The sequence below is a fragment of the Elephas maximus genome, chromosome 12, assembly GCF_024166365.1.
Source record: "Elephas maximus indicus isolate mEleMax1 chromosome 12, mEleMax1 primary haplotype, whole genome shotgun sequence".
NCBI classification, from domain to species: domain Eukaryota; kingdom Metazoa; phylum Chordata; class Mammalia; order Proboscidea; family Elephantidae; genus Elephas; species Elephas maximus.
Window position 1 is genome coordinate 480,897 of NC_064830.1, and position 14,959 is coordinate 495,855.

Consider the following 14,959-nt stretch of genomic DNA (forward strand, 5'->3'; position numbering starts at 1 on the left):
CACGGCAGCCACACCTACAACAGAAAGAAACACTGCTGGCACCTGCGACATCACCGTGATTGCTAACGGATCAGTCCGTTGTTGATCCGTAGGGTTTTTGTTGGCTGATTTTTGGAAACAGATTGCCAGGTCTTTCTTCCTAGTCTTAGCCTGGAAGCTCTGCTGAAACCTGTTCAGCATCATAGCAACACACAAGCCTTCAGTGACGGGTGGTAGCTGAAAGGGTACCAAACTACCACAATCACACATTTCTCTTAAAACCTCAATTTCACTGCTTTAAGGGTAAGAATGCAAATCTTTTTTAAATCAACACAAACTATCTAGTACTTCATTATTTCTTTTTCTGTTCCATTTTCTTCACAAAAACTTTAATTAGTTAGCAATTGGGTCAGTATCAAACAGAATTTTGCTTTATTTGAATGGTATATGCCTTCCAAACTGTGTATATTGTATGTATACATACTCCAAAGCACACGACACATGTATAAATATGTTATATATATGTGTACACACACACGTGTATAAATGTTATATATACGTGTATACACACACAGAACCCATGTACACATATGCCTTCCAAGCCCTGTATATTGTATATATACATATTCCAGAGCACACAACACATGTATAAATGTTATATGTATGTGTATACAGACACACACGCACACACACACACACACAGACACACAGCCCATATACCTATACTTTGTCATCCTGAAAAGCTAAAAAGTAGTGACTTAAAAAGCATTTTACGTTCTACTGTTTTCAAATTAGAAAACTACATGGCAAAAAAGTTAAAAATTTGTATTTTTTTAAAATTGGGTCTTTTATATCTTCTAAAGTTCTTAAGTCTTAATTTTAAATTAGAACCTGACTTTTAAAATTTCAAATTATAAACATTCCTCTCATGTCTGTCTCTTGATGGTTTAACTACATTTGATCCAGTAGCTCTAGAAAGGCAAAAAAAAAAAAAGATTCATTTTCCTCCGGTTACATGATCTAGAGTGACAAAAGACAGAATAATTTCTATTAGGTCTTAAATACTGGTATCAGTAAGAGGATTGAGACTTATTATTTATGCTGGTTTGTAAATTATTATTTCAGAGTAAGGATTTAAACCAAACTCCAGCCTGAGTATATGTTTATAGTTCCAAACTTTCCAGAGTAAATCTTTCTAAACATTTTCTGTGCTGGGTGTTAAGAGGAGCTAAGACAACCCGTCTGGGTGGCTGATACAGCTCTAACTTTAACCTCAAAAGTTCTATTATTCCCATGGTGATAAGAGAGAGGGAGAGAAGGCAAGAAATTACAAGCTGCTATCTACAGATTCTTTAAAATGGTGTACGTCCCTTGTAAAAGTTACATCTTAAAAAGAAAAGGCAGGGAGGCGTGAGGAAAGAATAAAGTATAAAAGAAAGAACACAGCCACTACAAAGGCTTGAGCTAGTTGGCACCGGAGTTTCTGGGTGGCAGAAACAGTTATGCTCTCAACTGCTAACTGAAAGATGGTGGTTTGAGTCCATCCAGACATACCTCAGAAGACAGGCCTGATGATCTACCTCCAAAAAATCAGCCACCGAAAACCCAGCGGAGCAGAGCTCTACACAGGGGTTGCCAGGAGTTGAAACTGACTCGATGGCAGCAGGTAGTTACCACTAGCTCTGATAAGTGATTGATAAGAGTATCAGGATCTTCAAATTTTGTGAAGAGTTTGCAAGAGATGTTAGTTGGACTTCCAACTAACAGTATTTTTTGTTGTTGTTTTGTTTTTAATACTGGTCTAACCTAATTTGATTCATATGGAGAAGTAAACGTTTTAACGATAAGATTTTTATAAATTATCAAAGCTTTAGTAATTCTTATGTTTCAAGTTGATCTGTCCAATAATCAAGGGAGAACCATCACCAGGGAGTGGCCATTAAATATCAAGACAACTAGTGTGGAGGGGGCCCTGGTGGTGCAATAGTTAAGAGCTTGGCTACTAACCAAAAGGTCAGCAGTTCGAATCCACCAGCTGCTCCTTAGAAACCCAATGGAGCAGTTCTACTCTATCCTGTCGGGTCGCTATGAGTTGAAATTAACTTGATGGCAACAGGTTTGGTTTTTTTGGTTTTAGTGTGGAGGGAGATGGGAAGCAGACAGGGGTAAACTCAGGGTTCAGCACTAGTAACAAGACCAGGCAGCACCAGCCATAGGACACAACTCGTGAACTGCACCAGCAAAGAAGCACCTGAACTTCAAGGGAGAAACTCCACCCTTCCCATTCTGTTTTTTCATTCTTCAAGGCACAAGTATAGATTTACTTAATGGTTAACATTTTAAGAAGAGTTATGTTTGACAACTGAAGTTGAATGGTTTCTCTGTAGAGAATTACAAGTTTTAAAGAACGGTACTATATAAGCAGTTTTACAACAAGCTTTTAATTATTCAATTTAATAAAATTTTTTTTGATTTACACTATGTGGAAAATGAATAAAAATATGGTTTCTGTCGTCATGAGCTTACAGTTTAGAACAATGAATGGAATCGTGGCTCTTATTATTAGATCCTTCCGAAAAACAAAGAAGAAAGGAAATTAAGGTTTTAAGTACCTAAAGCTATGCACACACAATGACTTTGAAAACATGTTTTAATTAGATCTTAAAACACTCCTCTGTCCAAACAGTAAACCTATTTTATATATGAGGAAGGATGGAGCCAAGGCAAGATTAAAAGTTTGCTATGCCTGATGTACAAAATGAAGAAATTGTGAAAAATGCATACATGTGAGGAAAAGCTTAAGAGGTCTAATGTGTGATAAATTCAGTAAGAGGGACGTGGATCAGTTTTGGAAAAGGTGCTTGTTTCCTTACACCCTATTTCAGGGAACCTAACAGAGTCTCTCCGTATGTTAAGAAATGGAAAATCTAGAATGTGGCAGAAGTCAGTAAAATTCTTAGTACCAAACTTTCATTTCCTGTATAACAAGGACTGAGCTGAGGTTGGCGGAATGGACACAACACAGTAAAACCCCCAGTGGTCCCTCCTGCTGCGTCCCACCACCATCTTCCCGTCACTGAACCGCGGTCTATCCATCTCCTTGTCACAGTGTGGACTTCCGGAGCGATGCAACAAACAGGGAGCAGGTTTTCTCTCACCTACACATGATGTTACCAGTCTGCCAGACTTGGAGTTAAACTAAAAGAAAACTACATTTTACTGCTAGTGAAAAACAAAAAAAAGCAAGATTTTAAAACTAGGGCAAGACAAAGAACTTCAAATAGATTTTTTAAAAGACAAGGAAAAGATGACAAATATTTAGGAATAAAGTTTCTGATCATTGGACTAATAGCTGTCTTTTGAACATTTCTTCCTTCCTAGCTGGAGAGTTACATCCAGGACAACATGAAAAAGGAAATGGTGGAGATACAGCAGAACGCAGTCCAGAACCAGACAGCTGTGATGATAGAAATAGGAACAAACCTACTGAATCAGACAGCAGAGCAGACTCGGAAATTGACTGACGTGGAAGCCCAAGTAAGTATTGAAATATGAAACACATAGCAGCTCAGCCAGCCAGAGACTAGCACTAAATTGTGCTGTATAATTACTTTACAAAATAAAATAGTTTCTTAATTAAAATATACAGTTGCCGTTGAGTTGACTCCGACTCATGGTAAAATCGTACGTGTCACAACAGCACCGTGCTCCGCAGCGTTTTCAGTGTTGGTCTTCAGGAAGGAGCTCACCAGGCCTTTCTTCCAGGCTGTCTCTGGTGGCCCCGATCTGCCAACCTTTTGGTTAGCAGCCAAGCACACTAACCATTTGCACCAGGAATTCCAATTAATATGCAGTTCCCATAACATAATACAATATAAATATTCCTCAGCCTAACTGCTGTTCAGCACCAGGTATTAACAGACTGAATTACCTGCCTGATTCAATTTAAGGCTTTGCTGAGCAGTCACCGACTGGATGAAACAGGTTTACATTCAAATATGGAAAATCCTGATTAGAAGTGAGGTTCTTCTATTCTGTCAGAACGAGAGAACCCTAAACTGGACAAACTCCTGACTTGGCTAATTTAGTCACCTGCAGATGGATGCCTCGAGGCCCTGTCCAGCTATATGATCCTTGTCAGAAAAGTGATATAAAAAACATTGCGATTACTCCCTGGGTCAGTATCTGAACCTGACCTCCATCGTCCTCTGCTCCCCCCGCCCTCAAATTGTAGTCATTGTATAACCCTTAGGGTTTAAAGTGGGAGATCAGATTAACACTTCCTCTGAGAAAGGACCAACATAAAAGGCTTGGGTCTAATTAATATGTAGGCCAAATCATTGTCTCTATGTGACCAGGTTAAGGCGTTCACTAACGACATAGAGACAGCAAGAAAACAATGATTCTTTCAAGGACACACCATCTTTGGCAACGGTTCTGACTTAAAACACTTAAATGTGGTACCACATCCTGGATAACCATTAACACGGAGGATGTGAGTAATCAATTCTTCCTGCTGTGAGGCAGCCACACGCTAAAGAACTCGTCTTTAAAGCTGTTTGGATGCGAAGGGAAAAGTGATGCAGGAGATGTTCTGTATCAGAAGGGTATACAAAGAAAGTCATCTTCCACTTTATGTTGACATTATATTGTTTCCTAATTGATTCACATGGTTTTTAAATAGGAAAAAGAAAAATGAAAGGCTAAAGGAGTCAATCAAAACTAGGAAATATCAGGCTAAGGCAGAAAAAAATTGAGTTATATTTTTAAACAATGGAAGCATGTGAATTCTAATCACTTTGTTTTAATTTACTGAAAAACAAATATGAGAACAGCATTTTTTTGAGCAGAGGGAAACTCATCCATTCATGAAGAATGTTGACAGTTTAAATATGACTATTTTATCGTCCCATTTGCCTCACTGTGGAAAAGAAATGGTAAAACGTGAAAGAACTAAAAATAACACATTATCTGACACAAACACTGTCTAGACTATAAACACTTCCCAAAACAAAGGCATGGTGAAAAAAATTCATACACTCTGACGGGACACAGGACATCGGGCCCTTTCTGAAAAGGTAAAATATGCCAAAATAAGATAATTGGGTAAATGAATATGTTTTCTCATAATTCAGGTAACTTAAGAGGAAGTCGTATCTAATCAAAAATGACCAATAAGGATTTCATTGTGTAACTTTTAGGTATTAAATCAGACAACGAGGCTTGAGCTTCAGCTTCTCGAACACTCCCTCTCTACAAACAAGCTGGAAAAGCAGATTTTGGATCAGACCAGTGAAATAAACAAACTGCAAGACAAGAACAGGTAATAAAAGTACAAAATAATAATAATAATAATAATGCAAAGCTGTACACTTTCCAGATGTGAAAACCTGTTTCACAGGATTATTATTTATAAGCACAGCTTCCCAAAGTGCTGACTTTCTTAATGTAGTTTAGAAAGCTGTGACAGAGGAGTACGGAGGGAATTTAGGAGAAAATGTCAAAATGGTACAGACCTTCTAAAATAGTCCTTGATTTTATTTTTCATTCTCTGTCCCCTTAAAGACTTTTTTTTAACAGGGATTCCCCCGATATTACGCCAATTCAGTAAAATATACTGCCGGTGCTTGAAGTAAAAAGAACCACTGGCCTGGGCATTTCAGTATTAACTTGACCAAGTTTCTTTGTTTTGGGGTCTTAGTTTTTTCTGATGCAAAATTATCTCCAGTAGGTAAAATGCACTTAGAGTGTAAAGCCATATACAACCGAAATCAATTTTCATTACACAACACTTAACTCTTAAAATATATGATGAAGTAAAAATACAAAGTTAATAGTACATAATATTTTATCAATATTTAAATACATTATATATAAAAAATAAAAATAAAGAAACAATAATTATCAGCGATAGGTAAGGATAGTTTTATAGGTTAATTCCAGTCTGAACATCTGAGGACAAGTCTATGCACACACATGCTGAACGACTCAGCTTATTTCCTTATTTTTAATGAGAACGTGTACACAGGATGTGTAGAGTGGTCATAATAACAATACACTCTATTTCACGATTTAAATAATTATTCTTAATGGAAAAATGCTAAATGTATTGTCTTGTAATCATTCTCCACTGTAAATTAAGAATAAGCTGAAATAATTCTTTATCTCTTTAGGTACCAAGTTTAACTCAACTATTGTATTGATCTAGTGTTCTGCAAAACAAATAGATTTTTTTATCCAAATATTTTTCTTTAATGTTTTAAATTTCTCTTCTGCAAAGTAATAAATAAAGGCTTGAAAGAGACAACTGAGATATAACAATCTCTTGAATACCATCTGTACTCTTCAATACGTTACAGTGACGTTGGGAACATATGGGGGTGCTTTTGTCTTACTTGTGTAACAATAATGTCTTTGAGAATCCTAGGATATGTCCGGGATTTAGTATGCTACGAGGCCCCAGTCATCAGTTAAATGTATCGATTATATTACCCAAATACTGTCTTTGTAAATATTTGCCAAATGATACTGACTTTCCCTAAAAAAGCGTACATCTTATTCATGCATTCAGACACACCACTTAATACTTATCCTCACTACGAGCAAACTTTGCTATACAGTAAGTATTTTTAAAATGTTAGCTATTCCGTAAGCTTCTTTGAAATGCAATCAACAATTTTCAGTACATTTTTCAGTCATCCCTAAATTTGGTGACATTTCTTTAAATATCAAAACTTCACAACATACAAAATAGTGATTTTAACACAACATACAAAATAGTGATTTTAACACAACATATAAAATACTGATTTTAACACAACATATAAAATACTGATCTTAACCACTGTGACTTGCTATTTTCTCGCCATTCTTGCTGCTCCATCGCTTCAATCCTTTATATTTTTTCCCAGTTTAATGTACGTCGGTCAATGATGTATTTTTCCATTTTTTCTCAATTCTAACCTAGTAAACCCTGGTGGCGTAGTGGTTAAGTGCTACGGCTGCCAACCGAAGGGTCAGCAGTTCGAATTCACCAGGCGCTCCTTGGAAACTCTGTGGGGCAGTTCTACCCTGTCCTGTAGGGTCGCTATGAGTCGGAATTGACTCGACGGCACCGGTGGTGTGGTGGTGGAATCTAGTTTTGGGTAAAATTAAATTTAAATATCAAAATATTTTTTCCATAAAATCATCCTGTCAAAGATATCTAACAAACTAAAATTTTATGTAACTGACAAAGCAGCGCTCAGCCAATTAGACAGCAGAAATGTAAATCATGCTAGATGTACAAAAAGAGCCTGTGAGTGACCTGTCCACAGACACACAAGGTGCAGCCTGTAACGAGTTTACACCTGTCCACAGACACACAAGGTACAGCCTGTAACAAGTTTACTCCTGTCCACAGACACTCGAGACGCAGCCTGTAACAAGTTTACACCTGTCCACAGACACACAAGGTACAGCCTGTAACGAGTTTACACCTGTCCACAGACACACAAGGTACGGCCTGTAACAAGTTTACACCTGTCCACAGACACACAAGGTACAGCCTGTAACAAGTTTACACCTGTCCACAGACACACAAGGTACGGCCTGTAACAAGTTTACACCTGTCCACAGACACACACGGTACAGCCTGTAACAAGTTTACTCCTATCCACAGACACTCGAGACGCAGCCTGTAACAAGTTTACACCTGTCCCCAGGCACACAAGGTACAGCCTGTAACAAGTTTACACCTGTCCACAGACACTCAAGATGCAGCCTGTAACAAGTTTACACCTGTCCACAGACACACAAGGTACAGCCTGTAACAAGTTTACACCTGTCCACAGACACACAAGGTGCAGCCTGTAACAAGTTTACACCTGTCCACAGACACACACAGTACAGCCTTTAACAAGTTTACACCTGTCCACAGGCATACAAGGTGCAGGCTGTAACAAGTTTACACCTGTCCACAGGCACACAAGGTACAGCCTGTAACAAGTTTACACCTGTCCACAGACACACAAGGTATAGCCCGTAACGAGTTTACACCTGTCCACAGGCACACAAGGTACAGCCTGTAACAAGTTTACACCTGTCCACAGACACACAAGGTATAGCCCGTAACGAGTTTACACCTGTCCACAGACACACACAGTACAGCCTGTAACAAGTTTACACCTGTGCACAGACGCACAAGGTACAGCCTGTAACAAGTTTACACCTGTCCACAGACACACAAGGTGCAGCCCGTAACAAATTTACACCTGTCCACAGACATACAAGGTGCAGCCTGTAACAAGTTTACACCTGCTACAAGAGTAATCTTTTATTTGCTGCAGAAACCACATTTTCTTTTGTCACAAATATGAAACAAAATATGACAATAGTAAGGCTTTTTCATCAACATCTGTAAATAACTGATAAAGAAAACTGTCATGATAATTTTACATCTTTCAATGAGTTCCACGTCATGGGTGTGTAGGTGCTTTGCGTTTTGACTGGCCTAAGATTTTATTTGCAGGAACATCATTACACAAACGTGCAAATGATTTGTACGTCTGATAAATCATATTTTAAAAAACCTTCATTATATAGAAGTGCAATTGTTTTCTTCATGAAATAGATTCAAGTGAAGTCAAAGCACTTATGAGGGTTGACATTTTTCTCAGAACTGCCTCTGAAACATTTTTAAATTCACCAAATGAAGGTAAAAACTAATATGTGTTTTTTTCATCTTATCATTCTTTTTTTTTTTCCTAAAAATAAACAATTAATTTAAGGGCTATTTATCCCAGTTCAATTAAATTGTTATTGTTGTTATGGCCTTGAAAGTTGTTACATTTGATACCACCCCTTTCTGAAGAGACACAATGAAAAGTTACAAGAGAAGCATGGTTCCAGTCTCGATGTTTCTGCTGAGATAGGATAATATTTCCCCACAGTTCTTAACTAACCACGATTTATGTGAACATAAATTTAAACTGTAAATTTACAAATTTAAAATCTGTAAATCTAAAATTATGGTGATGATGAAATTATCACACATCGGGAAATCAAATAATATGCTATTGAGCAAAAAACTAAACTATCTTTTTCTAGCAAATATAGCAACTCCCTCTTTCTGGGTCAAACACAGCAAAGACTGTGAAGACGGTGCAGGACCATGCAGTGTTTTGTTCTGTTGTACATCGGGTCACCGTGAGTCGGAACTGGCACTACAGCACCTGCCGACAACAACACGACTAGCGAATGTCTGCATTCTCCACGCGTGGTCCACTTCCCTTCTCCCACAGCTTGTCACTGTTGGCCATGATATCTGGTGCAACGTGCAAGGTTCTTGCTATAAATCTATACTGTATTCTGACCTGTTTTATTCCATTTATTTAATTTCATTTCATTAAAAAAAAAATGCTGGTTGTAACTCGCTCAATTGATTTCACAAGCTACTAATGGATCCCAACCCACATTTTGAAAAATGCTGCTCTAGAATATGACCCCGAAGACTCTTTATAGCTTTAAAAAGCAACGATCTGTGGCCATTTACATAGTACTACGTAGTACTACTGTTTGAGGTGGAATACCTGGGTGGCCCAAACAATTGGGAGCCCTGGTGGCATAGTGGTTAAGTGCTATGGCTGCTAACCAAAAGGTCAGCAGTTCAAATCTGCCAGGCATTACTTGGAAACTCTATGGGGCAGTTTTACTCTGTCCTATAGGATCGCTATGAGTCGGAATTGACTCGACGGCAATGGGTTTGGTTTTTTTTTTTTTTTTACTGTTTGAGGCAGAATACCTGGGTGGCCCAAACAATTAAACGCTCAACTACTAGCTGAAAGGTTCTGGGTCTGAACCCACCCAGAGGTACCTTGGAAGACAGGCTGGGTGATCTGTCTGCAAAAGGCCGTAGCCTTGAAAACCCTATGGAGCAGTTCTACACTGCACACATCGGGTCTCCATGATTCAGGTAACTAAAAACAACAACAGCACAAATGCAGCTATACTGGCACAGCCTTGGGAGAAAGAAACTAAGGGATTTTCTAGTTTGTCTGCTTGCTTGTTTATATCTACCCTTTGGTGTTTAACTCTCATTCACAGCCTGGACTGTGTGATCACCACACCTATTTTCTATGCTTCTCTCATAGATGATTAAAAAAGAAAAAAGACAATTACAAAATAAACTTCAACAACATCATTTTGTAGGCAGTACAGATTGATGCTTAAAAAATTCCTCATACGTTTATGTTAATTCTGTAGGTTAAGCATTACAGGAGAATTTCCTTAATTATACTGCCTATACAATAATGGTACTAGAAATGATTCTGGGTAGAAAACAGAAAAATCTTTATGCACTTATTTTTAAGTTACCCTCTTCTTGTTATAAATGATCTTGACTTTTTACTTAATTCAAGTGAATTCTTTTAAAATAAATTAGTCACCCAGGAAAATATTAAGAAATAATAAAGCTAAAAATGAATACTATCAAACTAATAAAATTTGAATGCAAATGACCATATTATTTATTGATTTGATATATTGATAATACATTTATTGTCATATGCTGATTTATAAAGACTAAGGGCTGAGATAAATTTAAGAGTGGCAAGTGCATTTTTAATAATAATTATTAATATGCATTGCTATTGCTTATATGCAAGGCCTAAATGGATAGTCAGTTCCTTGGCTGGTTAATGTTTTTTGCAGGGTTAAAGATTCAGACAACGTCACTGCCGGGAAAAAAAAAATAAAAAAAATAAGGCATAATAGATGTACAGATTATTTGAACTAGAAGGGAATTCAGAGACCATCTAATTTAATCCCTTTATTTTAAATAGATATGTACCCGAGACCCAGAAAGGCCGAATGCCCTTCGCAAGGTACAGTTAATGACAAGCAGAGGTGGGATTCTCAGTCCAAGGCCTTCTGCCTTCTCCCAGAGGGCTCCTACTGCCCAGGGGAAGTCTTACTGCCCACATCTCCTCTGCAGTGGAACAGCGGTCTTCAAACACGTCCTATGTGATAACTTTTAATTACGAACCTAGGTTCTCATAAGGACATGTTTTCCTCAATGGATGCCACCATATAAAATTTCATAAAATTAGTATTTTTGGTTAAGATATTCCTAGCTTTACAATTTCAGTTTATTGGCGCAAAGCCATCAAAACATCTGCACTTTTAGCATTTTGAGACTATGATCCATAATGGCTTCATCTCTGATTTTTCCTAAAAATCACTTTGAACATGGTAGGTGTTCAATAAACCTGTTAAAGGAACTAATTAACAGATAAAAGAAAGGTAAGATGAGCCAAGCCTAACCTTGGTAGTCTTTACCGCCATTCTGTGAAATGTGGGTGAGTAACTTTAGGCATGTGATTTATTGTCTCTTGGCTTTAATTAGGAGCCCTGGTGGTGCAGAGGTTAAAGCGCTCAACTGATAACCAAAAGGTCGGAGACCCAAACCTACCACCCTCTCTGAGGGAGAAAGGCGTGGCAGGCTGCTTCCGTAAAGATCACAGCCTTGGAAATCCTATGGGGCAATTCTCCTCTGTCCTAACAGGGTTGTTACGGGTGGAACTGGTTTGATGGCAATGGGTTTAGGTTTCCATTTCCTAAACGGAAATGAGGAAAATACCATCGATATCAATTATAATGAACATTTTACTAAGTGCTACTGTGTATCAGGAACTAGTCTAAATATATATTCATTAACATATTTATTCCTCAGACCAACCCCATGAAGTAGTAGTAGTATTCTCCCTAATTTACAGATAAGGAAACTGATGCACAAAGTGATTAAGTAAATTGCCTGAAGTCACAGGGCTACTAAGCCAGGATTTGAACCTAGGCAAAGTAGTTAGCTCCTTGACAGAGAGATATTCATCACACAGCTTATTATTATTAGGATTAATATTAAAATGTATATGATTTAGGAAGAAGCAAAAATTCTACCCAAAGGTCTAGCCTAACTCGAACATTCTCTTCTCAAAAACAGCACTTAATGAGCACTACAGCTTGAAACAGTGTCACTCCTTTTTCTGAACTCTTGTGGCACCTAACGCTTGTAGCATTCATGAGCCACTTATCATAGTCCAGACTGAGATATCTTTCTGTGTGTGTACATTTGTAAATACAAAATGCATACACGCATCCACAAACACCCATATATACAATCATCTTTTCAGTAAGTTTGATTTTCTTTACAGCTGTGGCAGCATCTTATTCTACAATTCCCACATCTTTAAAAAGTACCTCAGAGAAGCAGAAACTCAATGTTTATACCTCATTAGAATTATGACAATGATTAGGTTTCCCTACAGCACTCGGCTTTGTTAACAATCAGAATAGGATTATCTCGACCACTCTGCAGTAACACTTATTTTCCTTCCTAAGTCTCCTAGAGAAGAAAGTCCTAGACATGGAAGACAAGCACGTAGTTCAACTCCAATCCATAAAAGAAGAGAAAGATCAGCTCCAGGTGTTGGTATCCAAGCAAAATTCCGTTATTGAGGAGCTAGAGAGACAACTGGTGACCGCCACCGCAAACAACTCCGTTCTTCAAAAGCAGCAACACGATCTGATGGAGACAGTCCATAACTTGTTGTCTCTGATGTCGACATCAAACTGTAAGTAAACGTCACGTAGCTCTTCCTCAGCTTTAGTGGACTTTGGTCTGTGAATCTCTCAGAGTCCGAAAAAATTTATCATCTTTCAGAAAAGGCACTTTCTGCTTTATATATTTGCTATAAAAGCACATAGGGCCTTAATATAGAACCAATTAATAAGAAAGGAAGAATTTCAAAGACAGGAAAAATACACACTACGTTCCCCTTTAAGACAAACTGTATGAAACAGCTGCTAAAAATCCAAAGAATATTAAATGTCTTCACTCAATATTCTACAGAAAATTAAAGACTTGGCCTCAAATACACAAAAAGAAAGGAGACAATACATACCATGACCTAGGGATGACAATGGCCTGCAGGGCTATGCAATCCAGACGTCTTATAGGTAACACTGCTTTGAAGGACCTTCTTCTTTTTTATTCTGTAATAGGTTTATCCAATTCTACTCAGGATGGAAGGTTTATAAAAAGCAACAGTTAATTACAGCTGGTTGTGAAGTACTTGCATTACATTTAAGTGATAGTGAAAAAGGAAGTATGGATTATTGGTCATATCTTTGATAATTAACAGGAAAACAGGTTGAAAGAGTAACTTTTTTCGAAACGCAAGGAAACTGGCATATTCTTTTGCTTGTTGTAAGAATTCAAATGTGATAAAAGGAGGCTAAATCAATAAATGAGTCAGGAAATGACAAATTTCTGTCTTTTCATGAACACCATTTAAATGCTTTACTATTTTTCACAAGCAGCTAAGAACTCCTTGGGTGCTAAAGAAGAGCAAATCATTTTCAGAGACTGTGCTGAAGTGTACAAATCAGGACTCACAACTAACGGTGTCTACACACTAACGTTTCCCAATTCTACAGAAGAGATAAAGGTAAGGCACTTGTCTCCTGCTTTTAACTCCCTGACTTTAACCAGGCCATCTTAGAAGCAGAGGAATGTACAGAGTATATCTACACACCACAGATCTTGCTCCAACTTCACTCAATGAAAGCAACAAACATTTAATGAATATCTAACCTCACGTAAGTATTTGCCAAAGGTTCTAAATTCGGTCTTCGTGTACAGAGGTTGGCCTTGTCTCTCAATGACGTAGAAATACCATCCTCTCTTCCACAGGAAATACACTCTCCTCCCATTTTGTTTGTCTTCCTTGAAGTGCCAGACTCATTCACTAATTTTTTTTTTTTTTAGTGATCTTGTGGTTTTATTCTTTTAAATATCTATTGGTTTTTATTTGCCGAGATACTTTTTTCCTGTAATTGTTTTTGTTGACATAGATGGGTACTTTAGCTGAAGATTTATCTTTTTTAATGCATGAGTCCAGAAAGTAAGAAGCAGTCATATCTCGTAACAGTCATTCACTAATTTTAAAGAAAATGTTTTCCAAACACTCAAGTTTCAATAACCTTAGTTTGCCTGTCAATTGTTCTTTTAAGCAAAATAAAATAAAATAAAATAAATGACCAGTTCATCTTGCAATTAAAACAGTCACACAAGAGCTTTTCCTTGAAACAACCATTGTACTTTGCTGTGCAGAAATGATTTATATATTTCCTATTTCATTATACAAAATATCGAAGAGCTGTGCACTCAACCACAGAGGTTTATAAAAGTAATCATTTTTCCTGCTTTGTCCAAGACATCCTCAAGTGAAATTGGCTTTTTTTTTTTTTTTAATTTTGAGTTTGTGACCGTGAAGAGTGTGAGGGCTGCCAGTACAGTCTGGTAGCACGGCCTCCATTCATGCCAGGGCACAGCAGCTTCCCCTACCTGTGCTCTTGTACCATCAGCACAGATGTCCACACAGCGCCCAGGCCGGGGCGTCTCAGTGTGATGACGGAAACAGTCCGATCTGTGGACTCATGGAATCTGCAGGCCACACTCAGAACGGCTGGCACAGGCTATTCTTTACCTCATCTAATACAGCCTGAAAGACTTAAAACGTATCATCAAAGGTTTATGTCAAGGTATACATTCAATTATCACACGTAAAGTGAATAAACAACCAGGACTTATCAGGAGGAGCTAATATATAGCTTAACTCAATTTTTCTTAGTTATTCTAGATTTTTTAGGGAATATTTCTCCTGAAATTGTTTTTGTGAAACACTGAACTCTACATAAGAAAATGTGGCTTCTTTTCATAGTTTGATAAGAGAATATTACATGAAATCCACTGTGAAATGTTAAAATGCATAAAGGACAACCAAAACCAAAAACCTCTGCTGCCATTGAGTTGATTCCAACTCACAAGACAGGGTAGAACTGGACAGAGTAGAACTGCCCCCTAGGGTTTCCAAGGAGTACCTGGGGGATTCAAACTGTCCACCTTTTGGTTAGCAGCCAAGCTCTTAACCACTGTGCCACC

At 37.8% G+C, this 14,959-nt stretch overlaps 1 protein-coding gene and 1 long non-coding RNA gene across 10 annotated transcripts in view; one reads left to right on the forward strand and one right to left on the reverse strand.

Moving 5' to 3' along the window:
• Window positions 1–14,959, forward strand: part of ANGPT2 (angiopoietin 2) — a 66,482-nt gene that overhangs the window by 33,728 nt on the left and 17,795 nt on the right. Inside the window, exons 2-5 of one of the 2 annotated variants that reach the window (XM_049904251.1) lie at window positions 3,361–3,516; window positions 5,181–5,302; window positions 12,355–12,587; window positions 13,333–13,463. In XM_049904251.1, the coding sequence (XP_049760208.1) occupies window positions 3,361–3,516; window positions 5,181–5,302; window positions 12,355–12,587; window positions 13,333–13,463 (642 nt within the window). The remainder of the gene's footprint in view (window positions 1–3,360; window positions 3,517–5,180; window positions 5,303–12,354; window positions 12,588–13,332; window positions 13,464–14,959) is intronic. The other variant, XM_049904252.1, reaches the window with a different exon arrangement.
• Window positions 5,276–10,417, reverse strand: LOC126087151 (uncharacterized). 8 transcript variants are annotated; one of them, XR_007519661.1, is made up of 4 exons: window positions 8,017–10,417; window positions 7,673–7,844; window positions 7,587–7,629; window positions 5,276–7,543 (listed from the first exon to the last, which is right to left on the reverse strand). It is a non-coding gene; the product is annotated as an uncharacterized LOC126087151 (long non-coding RNA). The 8 variants fall into 8 exon arrangements; XR_007519656.1 differs by having other exon boundaries at window positions 5,276–7,328; window positions 7,415–7,629; XR_007519659.1 differs by having other exon boundaries at window positions 5,276–7,371; window positions 7,415–7,629.